This window comes from Macaca thibetana, chromosome 19 (assembly GCF_024542745.1).
Source record: "Macaca thibetana thibetana isolate TM-01 chromosome 19, ASM2454274v1, whole genome shotgun sequence".
Taxonomy (NCBI): Eukaryota; Metazoa; Chordata; class Mammalia; order Primates; family Cercopithecidae; genus Macaca; species Macaca thibetana.
Genome location: NC_065596.1, coordinates 35,960,411 through 35,973,208, shown reverse-complemented (window position 1 = coordinate 35,973,208; position 12,798 = coordinate 35,960,411). Strand labels below are relative to the sequence as shown.

Below are 12,798 nucleotides of genomic sequence, written 5' to 3'. Positions count from 1 at the left end.
GGACCTTTCATGTCTTCGCTGCCCACGTATTCCAAACCAGCATGGGCCCTGATGGAGAAGCAGACGGTACTTGTTTGTTGAATGAGTGGATTTTTCCAGCCTCCCACACCGTTTCCCAAGTCCACAAGCAGGCTGGAACTCAGGGCTGATCTGCGCTGATGTGGCCCCACCCCTACCTTACAGGGTCTTGGTGGTGATATCTCCATGCATTCGTGCGTGTAAAACCCCCTGGCATCCAGCTCAGCCCAAACATTCCTTTCACGTCAGCATTAACCACACAAAGCGGCTGCCATGCGGGGTGGGGACACAGATGGGAATGCGCTGCCCAGCTGGCTGCCAGGCCAGGAAAGCCCAGAGGTGCGGATCCCACCTCCATCCCCCTTGCCTCAGGCCATCTGGGTCTCTGCAATAGTGAAAGGGGTCCTCAGCTCAGCCCCCCTCACTTACCTGCCCACCCAGAGGCATTACAAAAGGGATGGGACACCCAGCCTGGGCAGTATAGCAAGACCTCATCTCTACAAAAAATTAGAGGCTGGGCACGGTGGCTCACGCCTGTAATCCCAGCACTTTGGGAGACCGAGGCGGGCGGATCACAAGGTCAGGAGATGGAGACCATCCTGGCTAACATGGTGAAACCCCGTCTCTACTAAAAATACAAAAAATTAGCTGGGCGTGGTGGCGGGCACCTGTAGTCCCAGCTACTCGGGAGGCTGAGGCAGGAGAATGGCGTGAACCTGGGAGGTGGAGCTTGCAGTGAGCCGAGATCGTGCCACTGCACTCCAGCCTGGGCGACAGAGCAAGACTCCGTCTAAAAAACAAACAAACAAAAAGAAAAATTAGCTTCATATGGTAGTACATGCCTTTAGTCCCAGCTACTCAGAGGATTGCTTGAGCCTGGGAGGTTAAGGCTGCAGTGAACTGAGATTGCACCACTGCACTCCAGCCTGGGCAATAGAGCAAGACCCTCTCTCAAAAAAAAAAAAAAAAAAAAAAAAAAAGAGACAGAGAGATGGGCATGGCTAAGACTGGCGCTTACTCTCCATACCATTCTCCACTTTGCAGCCAGAAGGTGAACAAAGGTTTTGAAGTCAATGGCCTCGGGCAACCTGCTGTCCCTGACAAGGCGGTGTGGATTCAACTGGTTTGTTTTCAGAACAGCCTAGCAGCCCCTTGGAGACAGTGACGGGACTCAGGCCAGCCTTGTGTCCAGCACTTTCCAGGCCAAGGAGGAGTCTCAGGGACCCAGACGGGGAGGTGGGGTTTTCCCCCAACCCCCCGGATCCTCTGTGTAGCCCTTCAAGGGATGTCATCAGGTCCCTCATGCTGACAAGTAAACAGAATCAGCTGGGTGCAGTGGCTCATGCCTGTAATCCCAGGCCTTTGGGAGACCGAGGCAGGCGGATCACAAGGTCAGGAGTTCGAGACCAGCCTGGCCAGCATGGTGAAACCCCCTCTGTACTAAAAATACAAAAATCAGCCGGGCATGGTGGCACGTGCCTGTAGTCCCAGCTACTCAGGAGGCTGAGGCAGGAGAATTGCTTGAACCCGGGAGGCGGAGGTTTGCAGTGAGCCAAGATTGTGCCACTGTACTCCAGCCTGGGTAACAGAGCGAGACTCCGTCTCGAACAAACAAACAAAAACAGAATCAAATAGCCGAAGACATGGATAAGATCATACAGAATCCTCAGCTGCAGCTGTTCCAGGCCCAGCAGCGCTCCCACCCACAGTCCAGACCGGGGCTCCACCCCAGGCCCTGTCCTGGGAGCTGGGGTCATAGCAATGTGGAGGGGAAAAGCCAGTAAAAAAACTCACCGTCTCAGTGAGCTCACAGAACCTCCCAGGGCATGCAGTGGGAATCAAGAAGACAGACTACCCACTGCGCAGTGCCGTGGAGAAAAGCCAAGCAGGAGATACAGCTTCAGGGCAGTGAGGGGACCTCCAGAGCCTCCAATGCACGACCAAGCAGATGCCCAGATGTGCACCCCTGCACCCCTGCAGGCCCCAGATGTTTCTGTTTCTAGCCAACACCACCAGGTGTTTTGGGGGCACGGTTTTCCCCACCCCAACCAGATCAGGCTCCTTGCCCAGCCTCACACTCTGAGCCCTGCCGCCTGCCACCCAGGTAAACCATTCAGCCTTTCCAGGTACCCACCCTTTCCTGGGGACTGGGCTGTCACTCCTGCCCAGAGGCCCTGCACTTGGGAGATTCTTCTCCATCCACCCCGATCCCAGGAGGATCAGCCTAAGGCTTTAGAAGGAACCTGCCACTCCCCTTCCCTCCCTCTGTAGAAAGTGGGGTCAGGGGCTAGAGAAGGTATCTGGAGTAATGACTGGATTCCCAGGGCCAGAGACTAAAAATAAAACATCCTTTTTCAAACAAGTCGAGTACGGAACCAGAGATGCATTTTAGACCAAAGGCAGAGGGGATGGGCAAAGAGAGTCACTGGTTGTCAGCCATCCCCAGGGACAAGGGACCCAGGGGGCAGGCCCATGCCTCCCACAGGCTTAGGATGCTCCCTTCTTTTTCTTTTTTGGAAACGGAGTCCCACTCTATTGCTTAGGCTGGAGTACAATGGCACAATCTTGGCTCACTGCAACCTCGACCTCCCAGGTTCAAATGATTCTCCTGCCTCAGCCTCCTGAGTAGCTCAGATTACAGGCATTTGCCACCATACCCAGCTAATTTGGCTGGTCTTAAACTCCTGACCTCAGGTGATCCACCTGCCTCGGCCTCCCAAAGTGTTCGGATTACAGGCACGCGCCACGGTGTTCCTCCCTTCTGACATCTCTTAAGGCCCCTATGGCAGCCCCAGCAGGCCCCGAGCTAATGGGCCTCTCCACTCAGAAGGGGTGCGATCCCCATTTCACAGCGGGGTAAGGCAAGGCCCTCTGAAGTCTCATGGCCAAGCCACAGAACCAGGAAGTAATTCCTGCAACCCAGAAGTGGTTGGACCAGGAATGTGCCCAACCCCAGAGTCCACCCACTTCCAAGGCCTATTGAGCAGGTCTCACATGCACGGTCAGGCACTCATGGAGGCTGCCCAGGACATGGGAGCCAGGGGAGACTCCACATGCAGCCTGGGGGAAGCCAGGGCAGACTCGCTGGAGGAAGCAACAATACACAGGGTTCCATCTGCACAGGTAAAACATTCCTCTAAGTGCAAAAACAGAGACAGATACATGCTAAATTTCCTCCCTAAGAGTGGCTGCCACCTTCTACGATGACCCCCAGGGACCCATGCCCTTATGTGAGTGCCTTTGCATTATGTGGATGTGATGGTTATGTGATATGGTGAAGGCACGGGGGGTCTTAGCAGATGCGGTCAAAGATCCTGAGGCCAGGCACAGTGGCTCATGTCTGTAATCCCAGCACTTTGGGAGGCCGAGGCGAGTGGATGACCCGAGGTCAGGAGTTCGAGACCAGCTTGGCCAACATGGTGAAACTCTGTCTCTACTAAAAATACAAAAAATTAGCAGGTCGTGGTGGCGGGCACCTGTAATCCCAGCTACTTGGGAGGCTGAGGCAGGAGAATCGCTTGAACCCAGGAGGCGAAGGTTGCAGTGAGCCGAGATCGCGCCACTGCACTCCAGCCTGGGTGACAGAGCGAGACTCCATCTCAAAAAAATATATATATATAAAATATATATAAATATATAAAATATATATTATAAAATATATATTATATAAATATATAAAATATAATATATATAAAATATATATTATATATATTATATGTATTATATATAATATTATATATTTATATTATATATTATATTAATATATATATTTTTATATATTTATATTATATATATAAAAAAAGCTGGGCCTAGAGGTCAGAGATGGGAAACGCAGAGATTCTTCTGCTGGCCCTGAACCCAGGACTCCATGCATTCTTCAGAGGCACTGAAATGAATGCTGCTGTGTCAACTTGGGAGCGGACCCCAACCTCAGATGAGACCCCAGCCCTGGCCCACTCCAGGACTGCAGCGACCCTGACCAGAGGACCAAGATAAACCATGGTGCCTAGATTCCTGGCCACGGAACTCTGAGATAATGAATGTATGTTGTTTAAAGCCATTGCATCAGTGGCTAGTTCTTACACAGTATAGATAGCGAATACACTCGTTATATATACGAATCTGCTAGGACCCCCATAACAAAGTTCCACACTGAGTGCTCCCAACAACAGAAGCTTATTTTCTCCCGGTTCTGGATGCGGAAGTCTGCAGTCAAGGTGTCTGGAGGGTTGCTTTACCCCGAGGCCTCTCTCCCTGGCTTGCAGACGCCGTCTTCCTTGTGGGGCCTCGATGGTGGCCCCTCGGTGCGCGTCTGTGTCCTAATCGCTTCTGTAATTGACACCATCGGATTTCGTTAGGGCAGACCCTGATGACCTTGTTTAACTTCATTGCTTCCTTCCACCCTCTCTCTCTCCCTTCCTTCCTTCCCTCCTTCCTTCTTTTTTTTTTTTTTTTTTTTTTTTGAGACGGAGTCTCACGCTGTTGCCCAGGCTGGAGTGCAGTGGCGCGATCTCGGCTCACTGCAAGCTCCGCCTCCTGGGTTCACGCCATTCTCCTGCCTCAGCCTCCTGAGTAGCTGGGACTACAGGCGCCCGCCACCGCGCCCGGCTAATTTTTTTTGTATTTTTTTTTAGTAGAGACGGGGTTTCACTGGGGTCTCGATCTCCTGACCTTGTGATCCGCCCGCCTCGGCCTCCCAAAGTGCTGGGATTACAGGCTTGAGCCACCGCGCCCGGCCCCTCCTTCCTTCTTTATCGAAACAGAGTTTCACTCTTGTTGCCCAGGCTGGAGTGCTATGGCGTGATCTCGGCTCACCGAAACCTCCATCTCCCAGGTATAGGCGATTCTCCTGCCGCAGCCTCCGGAGTAGCTGGGATTACAGGCGTGCGCCACCACGCCTGCCTAATTTTGTATTTTTAGTAGAGACGGGGTTTCTCCATGTTGGTCAGGCTGGTCTCGAACTCTTGACCTCAGGTGATCCTCCACCCGCCTCGGCCTCCCAAAGCGCTGGGATGACAAGCGTGAGCCACTGCACCCAGGTTAATTGCTTGTTTAAAGACTTTATCCTAATATTGTCCCACTCTGGAGCATGGGGGTCACAACCTCAACACTGGAATCTGGGGAGACACAGGCAGCCACGGCCAGCCTTCTCTCAGAAGAAGAGTTGTGAACCAAACACGACAGGGTTGGCCCCTCTGCTTCTGGGTTGGGAACACCAGGGTGATGATACATTGTGACTCTGCTATCTGTACATTTTAACAATAAATTTTAAGGGGGGCTGGAGGCAGTGGCTCACGCCTGTAATCCCAGCACTTTGGGACGCCAAGGCGGGTGGATCGCCTGAGGTCAGGAGTTCGAGACCAGCCTGTCCAACATGGCGAAACCCCGTCTCTACTAAAAAATACAAAAATTAGCCGGGCGTGGTGGTGGGCGCCTATAATTCCAGCTACTTGGGAGGCTGAGGCAGGAGAATCTCTTGAACCCAGGAGGCAGAAGTTGCAGTGAGCCGAGACTGCACCATGCACTCCAGCCTAGGTGACAGAGAGAGACTCTGTCTCAAACAATAATAATAATAAAATAAATTAAGGGAAACAAGGTCCCACAATGACTGGATAAGAGGGAGCAGATAGCAGATGAGTGGGTGGGGACAGAGAAGGACACACCGTGTGTTGTCCCTGGCTTCCTGGCCTGGCCCTGACACCCCCATCCAGATTGTAGGGGGATTAGGGGGTGGGGTCTCCACATTCCAGCTGTAGCAAGGCCTGCAAAGGAGGCTGGGGGCAGGGTCTACCCCTGCCCCAAACCCTCTATGGTTCTCCATCACGCTTACCCTCATGGCCCAACCTGCCTGGCTCACCTCCTCCATTGCTGGGCAAAGCAAGGTGCTCCACACATGTTTGCTGAATGACTAAATCCACCCCCAACACACACAGCATTTCAAGGGCTGGGATAGGGAAGAGGAGCCTGTAAGTGTAGGTCCTCAACAAACACCCCATGAAGCCCGCTTCTCACCGTGGTTGATGGTTCTCAACGACAGGAGACAGGAGAGGGCCCCAAGTTCTGGGGCCGCACCCCTTGAGCCGGGCCGCCCAGCACCGGCCAGGCGGGCGCCCCCTGGTGGACAGTCCCGAGGCCGCAGCCTGCAGGCGGCCCCCCTGTGCATTCCCGGCCGGCCTGAAAAGGACAGAGCTGGCCGGCGGAGGTTGCTCTTGGCCCCCGGGCTGTGGAATGCAAATTTTGAAATAAGAGCTACCAGATGTGAATACATACGATAAAGTGTGTATCAAGGTAGCAAAAGTCATGCCCCAGCCACGTGACGGGACCAGCCTGAGCCCCTTCCCGGCCCTCAGGGCCAATCCTTCCCTTCCCATCCTCCAGAGACCCAGGGGCCCTCTCCCTTCGGCCTCTTGCCAAGGGACCCTGGATCCTCCCCTCTGTGCCTGAGACCTGGAGCGGAACAGGACAGGAAACCTTCAGGCCACCCCCAACACCACAGGCGTGAACCAGACTCTCGGACCTCTTGAGGCAGGAGAATAGCAGAGGAATTTGGGGAGGCAAAGGGGACCCTTGGACGTAGGTTAGCTTAAGCAGTAGCAGAAGCAAAACGTGTCAGATGGCAGAAGCAGGACGTGCGAAATAAGGGAGGAAGCAGTGAGGTGGAACATGCAGGATAAGGAAAATAAGCCAGAAGGACTCGCAGTAGCAGTTTGGTCACGAAAAATAAAGCTGAAGATGAGTGATTTGGTGAGAAGAGATAAAGTGAGATTAGGCAAGGATGAGCAACTAACCTACAAGGGATAAAGTGAGGTTAAGCAAGAGATGAAAAACATATAAAAGGCCATGAAATGTATGGCCAGGCGCAGTGGCTCATGCCTGTAATCCCGGCACTTTGGGTGGCCGAGGCAGGCGGATCATTTGAGATCAGGAGTTCGGATCATTTGAGATCAGGAGTTCAAGACCAGCCTGGCCAACATGGTGAAACTCCGTCTCTACTAAAAAACACACAAAAGTTAGACAGGCATGGTGGTGCATGCCTGTGATCCCAGCTACTCTAGAGGCTGAAGCAGGAGAATCACTTGAATCCGGGAGACGGAGGCTGCAGTGAGACAAGATCATACCACTGCACTCCAGCCTGGGCAACAGAGCAAGACTCCATCTCAAAAATAAAAAACAGGACGGCGCGGTGGCTCAGGCCTGTAATCCCAGCACTTTGGGAGGCCGAGACGGGTGGATCACGAGGTCAGGAGATCGAGACCATCCTGGCTAACACGGTGAAACCCCGTCTCTACTAAAAATACAAAAATTAGCCAGGCGCGGTGGCGGGCGCCTGTAGTCCCAGCTACTCAGGAAGCTGAGGCAGGAGAATGGCATGAACCCAGGAGGCGGAGCTTGCAGTGAGCCGAGATTGCGCCACTGCACTCCAGCCTGGGCGACAGAGCGAGACTCCGTCTCAAAAATAAATAAATAAATAAAAATTAAAAAAATAAAATAAAAATAAATAAATTTTTAAAAAGAGTCCTTTAAAAAAAAAAAGGCCATGAAATGTAACAAACCAGGGCTGATCTCATCTCGGAGAGCTCAGTTTGCTCTCCCCTCTGAGAGTGGAATACTGTGCTTCATAAGCGTTTGCTCCTTTTCTTTGCTGTCTGTGCACGTCTCATCCAATCCTTTGTTTTGGACACCAGGAGACGGGAACTGCACGGCACCACCCCGAAACAATCTGACACAGACACACACACGCACACACACAGACGACCTGCCCTAGGGAAGACAGAGAGACAGAAACAGAGAAGCTGAGAGACAGGCAGTGAAGAGCATTCAGAGCCTAAAACGTAAACACTGAGAGAAACTCCAGAGATGGTGAAAGAGACAGAGACAGGGAGAGGAACCAGAACACAAATGGGGGAGATGAAGTCAGAGAGACAATACAGAGGAGAGAGGCTGGGCGCGGTGGCTCTCGCCTGTGATCCCAGCACTTTGGGAGGTCAAGGCAGGAGAATCGCTTGAACCCAGAAGTTTGAGACCAGCCTGGGCAACATAGTGAGACCCCATCTCTACAAAAGAAAAAAAATCAGCCAAGCATGGTGGCAGGTGCCTGTAGTCCCAGCTTCTCAGGAAGCTGAGGTGGAAGGATCTCTTTAGCCCAAGAGGTCAAGGCTGCAGTGAGCCAGGATCACACCACTACAGTGCATCCTGGGTGGCAGAGCCAGATTCTGTCTCTAAAAATAGATATATACAAACATACACACATACATAGATGATAGATCCATAGATAGGTAGGTGATAGATAGTTGATAGTGGAAAGAATTGTAGACAACTCAGGGATGGACAGAAAGCCACGAGGAACAGAAGAGGAAAGAGCAAGAGCAGGGGAGATGGAGAGATAGCAATGGGGCTAGTGTGAGTCACAGACAGCTGGCAGGCAGAGGGACGAAGGGGCAGAGTACAAGAGGCTGTCTAGGAGGCTGCAGACCCTTGGAGACACCCAAGAGAAACAGGGGAGGCCCATGATGTCCCCGACACAGACACCAGCCACACCAGGCCCAGCAGCCCCACCTGTGCAGTGGTTCAGCACAGTGGCAGTGTCAAGCACGGCAGAGGTGGCAGTCAACGTGTGTGTGCCGTGGCTGGTGAGGGCACTGGGTGTCTGGCTGTCCTACTGCAGCTGGTCTCACCATGCTCTGCTGACAGGAAACTGGACCTCTGGCAACATCACTGGCTGCACTCAGCCTCAGCTCCCAATATGTCCCCACCTGCTTGCTGGCCCCCACCCTAGGCCTGGTAGGACCTCAGCTGCTGACCTTGCCCATAGTACTGCTGGCCAGTGAGCGGGCCTGGCAAAAAACTCATGACATCAGGCTCAAATCCCTGCTTCAGGCAGGAGAATCAGCGCGTGCGGTTCTAGGTACTAAGCCGTGGTTTTTTTTTTTTTTTGTTTTTTGTTTTTTTTTTTTTTTTTTTTTTTTTGAGACGGAGTCTCACTCTGTCCCCCTTGCTGGAGTGCAGTGGCCGGATCTCAGCTCACTGCAAGCTCCGCCTCCCGGGTTCAGGCCATTCTCCTGCCTCAGCCTCCCGAGTAGCTGGGACTACAGGCGCCCGCCACCTCGCCCGGCTATTTTTTTTTTTTGTATTTTTTAGTAGAGACAGGGTTTCACCGTGTTAGCTAGGATGGTCTCGATCTCCTGACCTCGTGATCCACCCGTCTCAGCCTCCCAAAGTGCTGGGATTACAGGCTTGAGCCACCGCGTCCGGCCTACCGTGGTCATTTCTTACACCAACTTCGGGAAACACCCTGGCTTCCCAGCGCACACCCCCGAGGGTGGGTTCTGAGCAGAGACTGAGGCTGTCACACCTGGCACTCCCCCACCCAACCTGAGACCCAGGGTCCCCGCTCCGGCCAACACCCTTCCAGAAACAAGGGGGCCCGGCCCATCCTCTGCCTCCCACAGACACCAGGGGTCCCAGTCCCTCCACAACACACCCTGGGGGAGACTGTGCCCTGTTCTCTCGTCCCCTCCCGTCCTGCCTCACCCCTCTCCTCTCCTCTCCTCCCTCACTCTGCTGCTCAGGATTCTATGAGCCCCAGGATTTGGGGGGCAACCCCCCAGGAGCCAACCCCTCCTGCAGTCTGGAGGCCTCGGCCCGCAGCAGCCCCTTTGGGAGCCTCGGTTTCCCCTCCTAAGGCCCTGGGCTGAGCAGAGGGAGGGAGGCACAGGTGTGTCTGGGGGTGAGTGGGCAGATGCAGCCCAGCTCCCCTCCCTCCCAGCCCCCTCCCCACGGCTCCAATTAAGGGTCCTCCACGCTCAATCGCTGCATTTGACTCACTGGCGGCCTCACCTCCCGAACCACGCCTTTGTTCCGTTAATTGGCCATCTCCAGGCACTATTCTCTGTCCCCCGCTGGCGTGCGCTGGTCCCATATCCTAGGTCCAACTATGCGCTAATTGGGTACTTACAGGGCCCCAGAAAGCCCCTCCCCTCCCTGTTCCCTGCCTTCCTATATCAGCCCCCACCTGCCAGTCCCTCGGACTTCAGGTCGGGCTCCTGGGAGGTGGGGGCAGGGTTAGGGTGCAGTGGGGAGGCCTTGGCCCAATCACCAGCCCTGCCTCCTCCCCAGCCCGGGGTACCTGGGCCTCCAGAGTCCCCTGCCCCACCCTGCTCACAGATTTGGGGGGTACTTTGGTCAGCAGTATTGTGGGGAGTTACTTCAGACCACCCCGGCCATGCATCCCGGGGTCCCCGAAGGCCCTGGGGTCTCCGAGCCCGGCCCCCGGGAGCTGTGTGCCTTCGTGAGCGGGGCAGCTGCCCACATGCTGCGGGCCCTGCAGCCCCGGCGCACCCGACCCCCCAAGAGGCGGCCCAACCACAGAAGGTTTCTGCACAACCAGATCTGCAGGTGAGGGGCTGTGGGGAAGGTGGGAATGGGAGGGGGTGGAGGGGGACGAGCAACCAGCACCCTTGGCTTGGGGAGACCAGGCACAAAGAGGAGCAGCCCCCAGGGCTGGATGCCAGCAGCAGTCAACATGCATTTATTGAGTGCCTACTGTGTGCCAGGCCAGTTACCAAAGCAGATAAAGTTCCTTGCTGTCGTGGAGGTTGTGTTTTCACGGGGGTGGCAGGCGGTCAGGACTCACCAAAATAAATAACTAGCATGGTGTGATGCAACCACATGGGTGAACCTTGGAAACATGATGCTGGCCGGGGGTGGTGGCTCAAGCCTGCAATCCCAGCACCTTGAAAAGCTGAGGCAGGAGGATCACTTGAGTTCAGGCGTTAGAGACCAGCCTGCTCACATCTGTCTTTACAGGCAGTTCACCAAGATTGAGGCCGCCACCCAGCGCCTGGCCCTCTCCATCCTGTCACAGGAGGCACCTCCCCAGAGACCCTCGCTCCAAAAGCCACCCCCGCCGCCTCCATCCCCCTTCCTGGGAGTGGCCTGTGCTGTGGCCCCCACTGAGGCTCCCCATGCCAGCGCCAGCCTGAGTCTCACTGCCCTGGACACCTCTACCCTCGACCTCTTTGACAACATTGTGCCCACCCCAGAGTGTACCTCAGTGCCACGGGACCCCTCCTCTGGTCCCACTCCCCTGCCAGTGCTGGGTCTGTCCTATCTCGACCTGGGCCAGCCGGACCTGAAGCAGGTCCCACGTTTCTGTGGCCCCCTGCCCCTTCCCCAGCATGCCCTGGGGGAAGAGGCTGATCTCGCGGCTCCCGACTGGGGTTGGGTGGACTGGTGGGAGGTGCCTCGTGCCTGGGATTCTCAGGGGATCCCTGAAGGTTGGGGGACCAGCTCCCCATAAGGCCAATCACAACCCAGTTCAGAACCCAGGACAAGCCAGAGGCCCCTCCATGACAGCTCTCCAGCCCTCTCCAGGAGCCCCCAACCTGTCCACTCCCTACCTGGCAGCCCCTGGTAAAATAAACCAACCCAGACCACCTCCTCAGACCACTGCCTCAGGGGTCTCCTGGGCCCAAGGGCCCCCCTCCACCTCTTCTGGAGGCCCCATTCTTGCTTTCTCGCCTTTCCCCTTCCTTCTTCCTTGCCCCATCTTGGCATCCACCCCTCGCTCTCAGCCGGACTTACCTCTGCCTAATGTCTGCTTTCCTCTCATTTATTCCCAAAGACGTATGGAGCGCCTGCTATGGACCAGGCCCAGGTCTAGGACTTGAGGATTCAGCAGTGAATGAGGCAGATGGGATCCCTGCCTCAGGGAGCTCCCCGTTCTGTGTGCATGTGTGTGTTTTGGCGGGGAACTGACAATAAAAGAGTATATCCATGCATTTTTCAAAAAGCAAGATTCATTTCCAATTCAGATTGGAGTTAGTGCTGAAAAGAAAATAAAACACAAGGCCGGGTGCAGCGGCTCACACCTGTAATCCCAGCACTTTGGGAGGCTAAGGCAGGCGGATCACTTGAGCCCAGGAGTCCAAGACCAGCCTGGGCAACAGAGTGAGACCTCCGTCTTTACAACAAAATAAAAAAATTAGTCAAGTGTGGTGGCGCATACCAGTGGTCCCAGCTACTCGGGAGGCTGAGGTGGGAGGATTGCTTGAGCCCTGGAGGTTGAGGCTGCAGCGAGCTGTGATCTTACCACGGTACTCCAGCCTGGTTGATAGAGCAATTTTTTCTTTTTTTTTTTTAATGTTTCAAAACCATTAAAAACAGCGACCTGATGGAGGGGCTACCTGACACCACGTGGTCAGGAAAGGCTTTGAAAGCCTGGAAGGCTGGGCCATGGGAAGTCCTAGGATTCCAGGCTGAGAGAGCACACGTGCAAAGGCCCTGCAGTGGGACATTGAGGGAACAGCAAGGGGAGACCCATGTGGCTGGAGCGGAGTGAGCAGGGGGAGTGGTGAGAGGCGAGGTCTGCGGGAACCAGGAAGGCCAACCACGAATTGGGAGGAGTTTGGACTTATTCCAAGTCAGTTAGGAAATTCCCTCTTTCTCTCAACCACCATTTCCAAGCACAGAGTCTAAATTATTCTAAACCCCACTCGAGGAGGCAGGTGCTGTACAGATGGGGAAACTGAGGCAGCGCATAGCACAAAGGACAGGGGGGCGTCAAACTCCTCACTTGATCACGCCCTCAGCCAGCCCCTTCCTAGAAAGTGCTTGGGTATCTTTGTAAGCCTCCGTTTCTTGACAGAGGGCCAGGATTCGAACCGCAGACATGCCTCTACTCTAGGTAAGACCTCTCTCTCTCTCCCCCGGCCTCGGCGACCTGTTCTGTGCAACGGGGCCGGCCGAGACGCCCTCTTTCCAGCCAGGATCTGAGCCTTC

At 54.7% G+C, this 12,798-nt stretch overlaps 3 protein-coding genes across 4 annotated transcripts in view; 2 read left to right on the top strand and 1 right to left on the bottom strand.

The window, feature by feature from the left end:
• Positions 1 to 12,798, top strand: part of ZNF579 (zinc finger protein 579) — a 179,262-nt gene that overhangs the window by 106,412 nt on the left and 60,052 nt on the right. The gene's annotated exons all lie outside the window — the stretch shown is intronic.
• ZNF580 (zinc finger protein 580) overlaps positions 1 to 12,798 on the bottom strand; it is a 209,189-nt gene that overhangs the window by 173,179 nt on the left and 23,212 nt on the right. The gene's annotated exons all lie outside the window — the stretch shown is intronic.
• C19H19orf85 (chromosome 19 C19orf85 homolog) lies at positions 10,045 to 11,798 on the top strand. Its single transcript, XM_050771818.1, has 2 exons — positions 10,045 to 10,413; positions 10,825 to 11,798. The coding sequence occupies exons 1-2, from the start codon at positions 10,241 to 10,243 to the stop codon at positions 11,315 to 11,317; spliced, it is 666 nt and encodes a 221-aa protein (XP_050627775.1). The 5' UTR covers positions 10,045 to 10,240; the 3' UTR covers positions 11,318 to 11,798.

Bases quoted from the DNA above. Each gene is read 5' to 3' on its own strand.
- C19H19orf85 (XM_050771818.1), top strand. From the start codon at position 10,241: ATGCATCCCGGGGTCCCCGAAGGCCCTGGGGTCTCCGAGCCCGGCCCC. The intron at 10,414-10,824 runs GTGAGGGGCTGT...CTGTCTTTACAG, and splicing joins CTGCACAACCAGATCTGCAG to GCAGTTCACCAAGATTGAGG.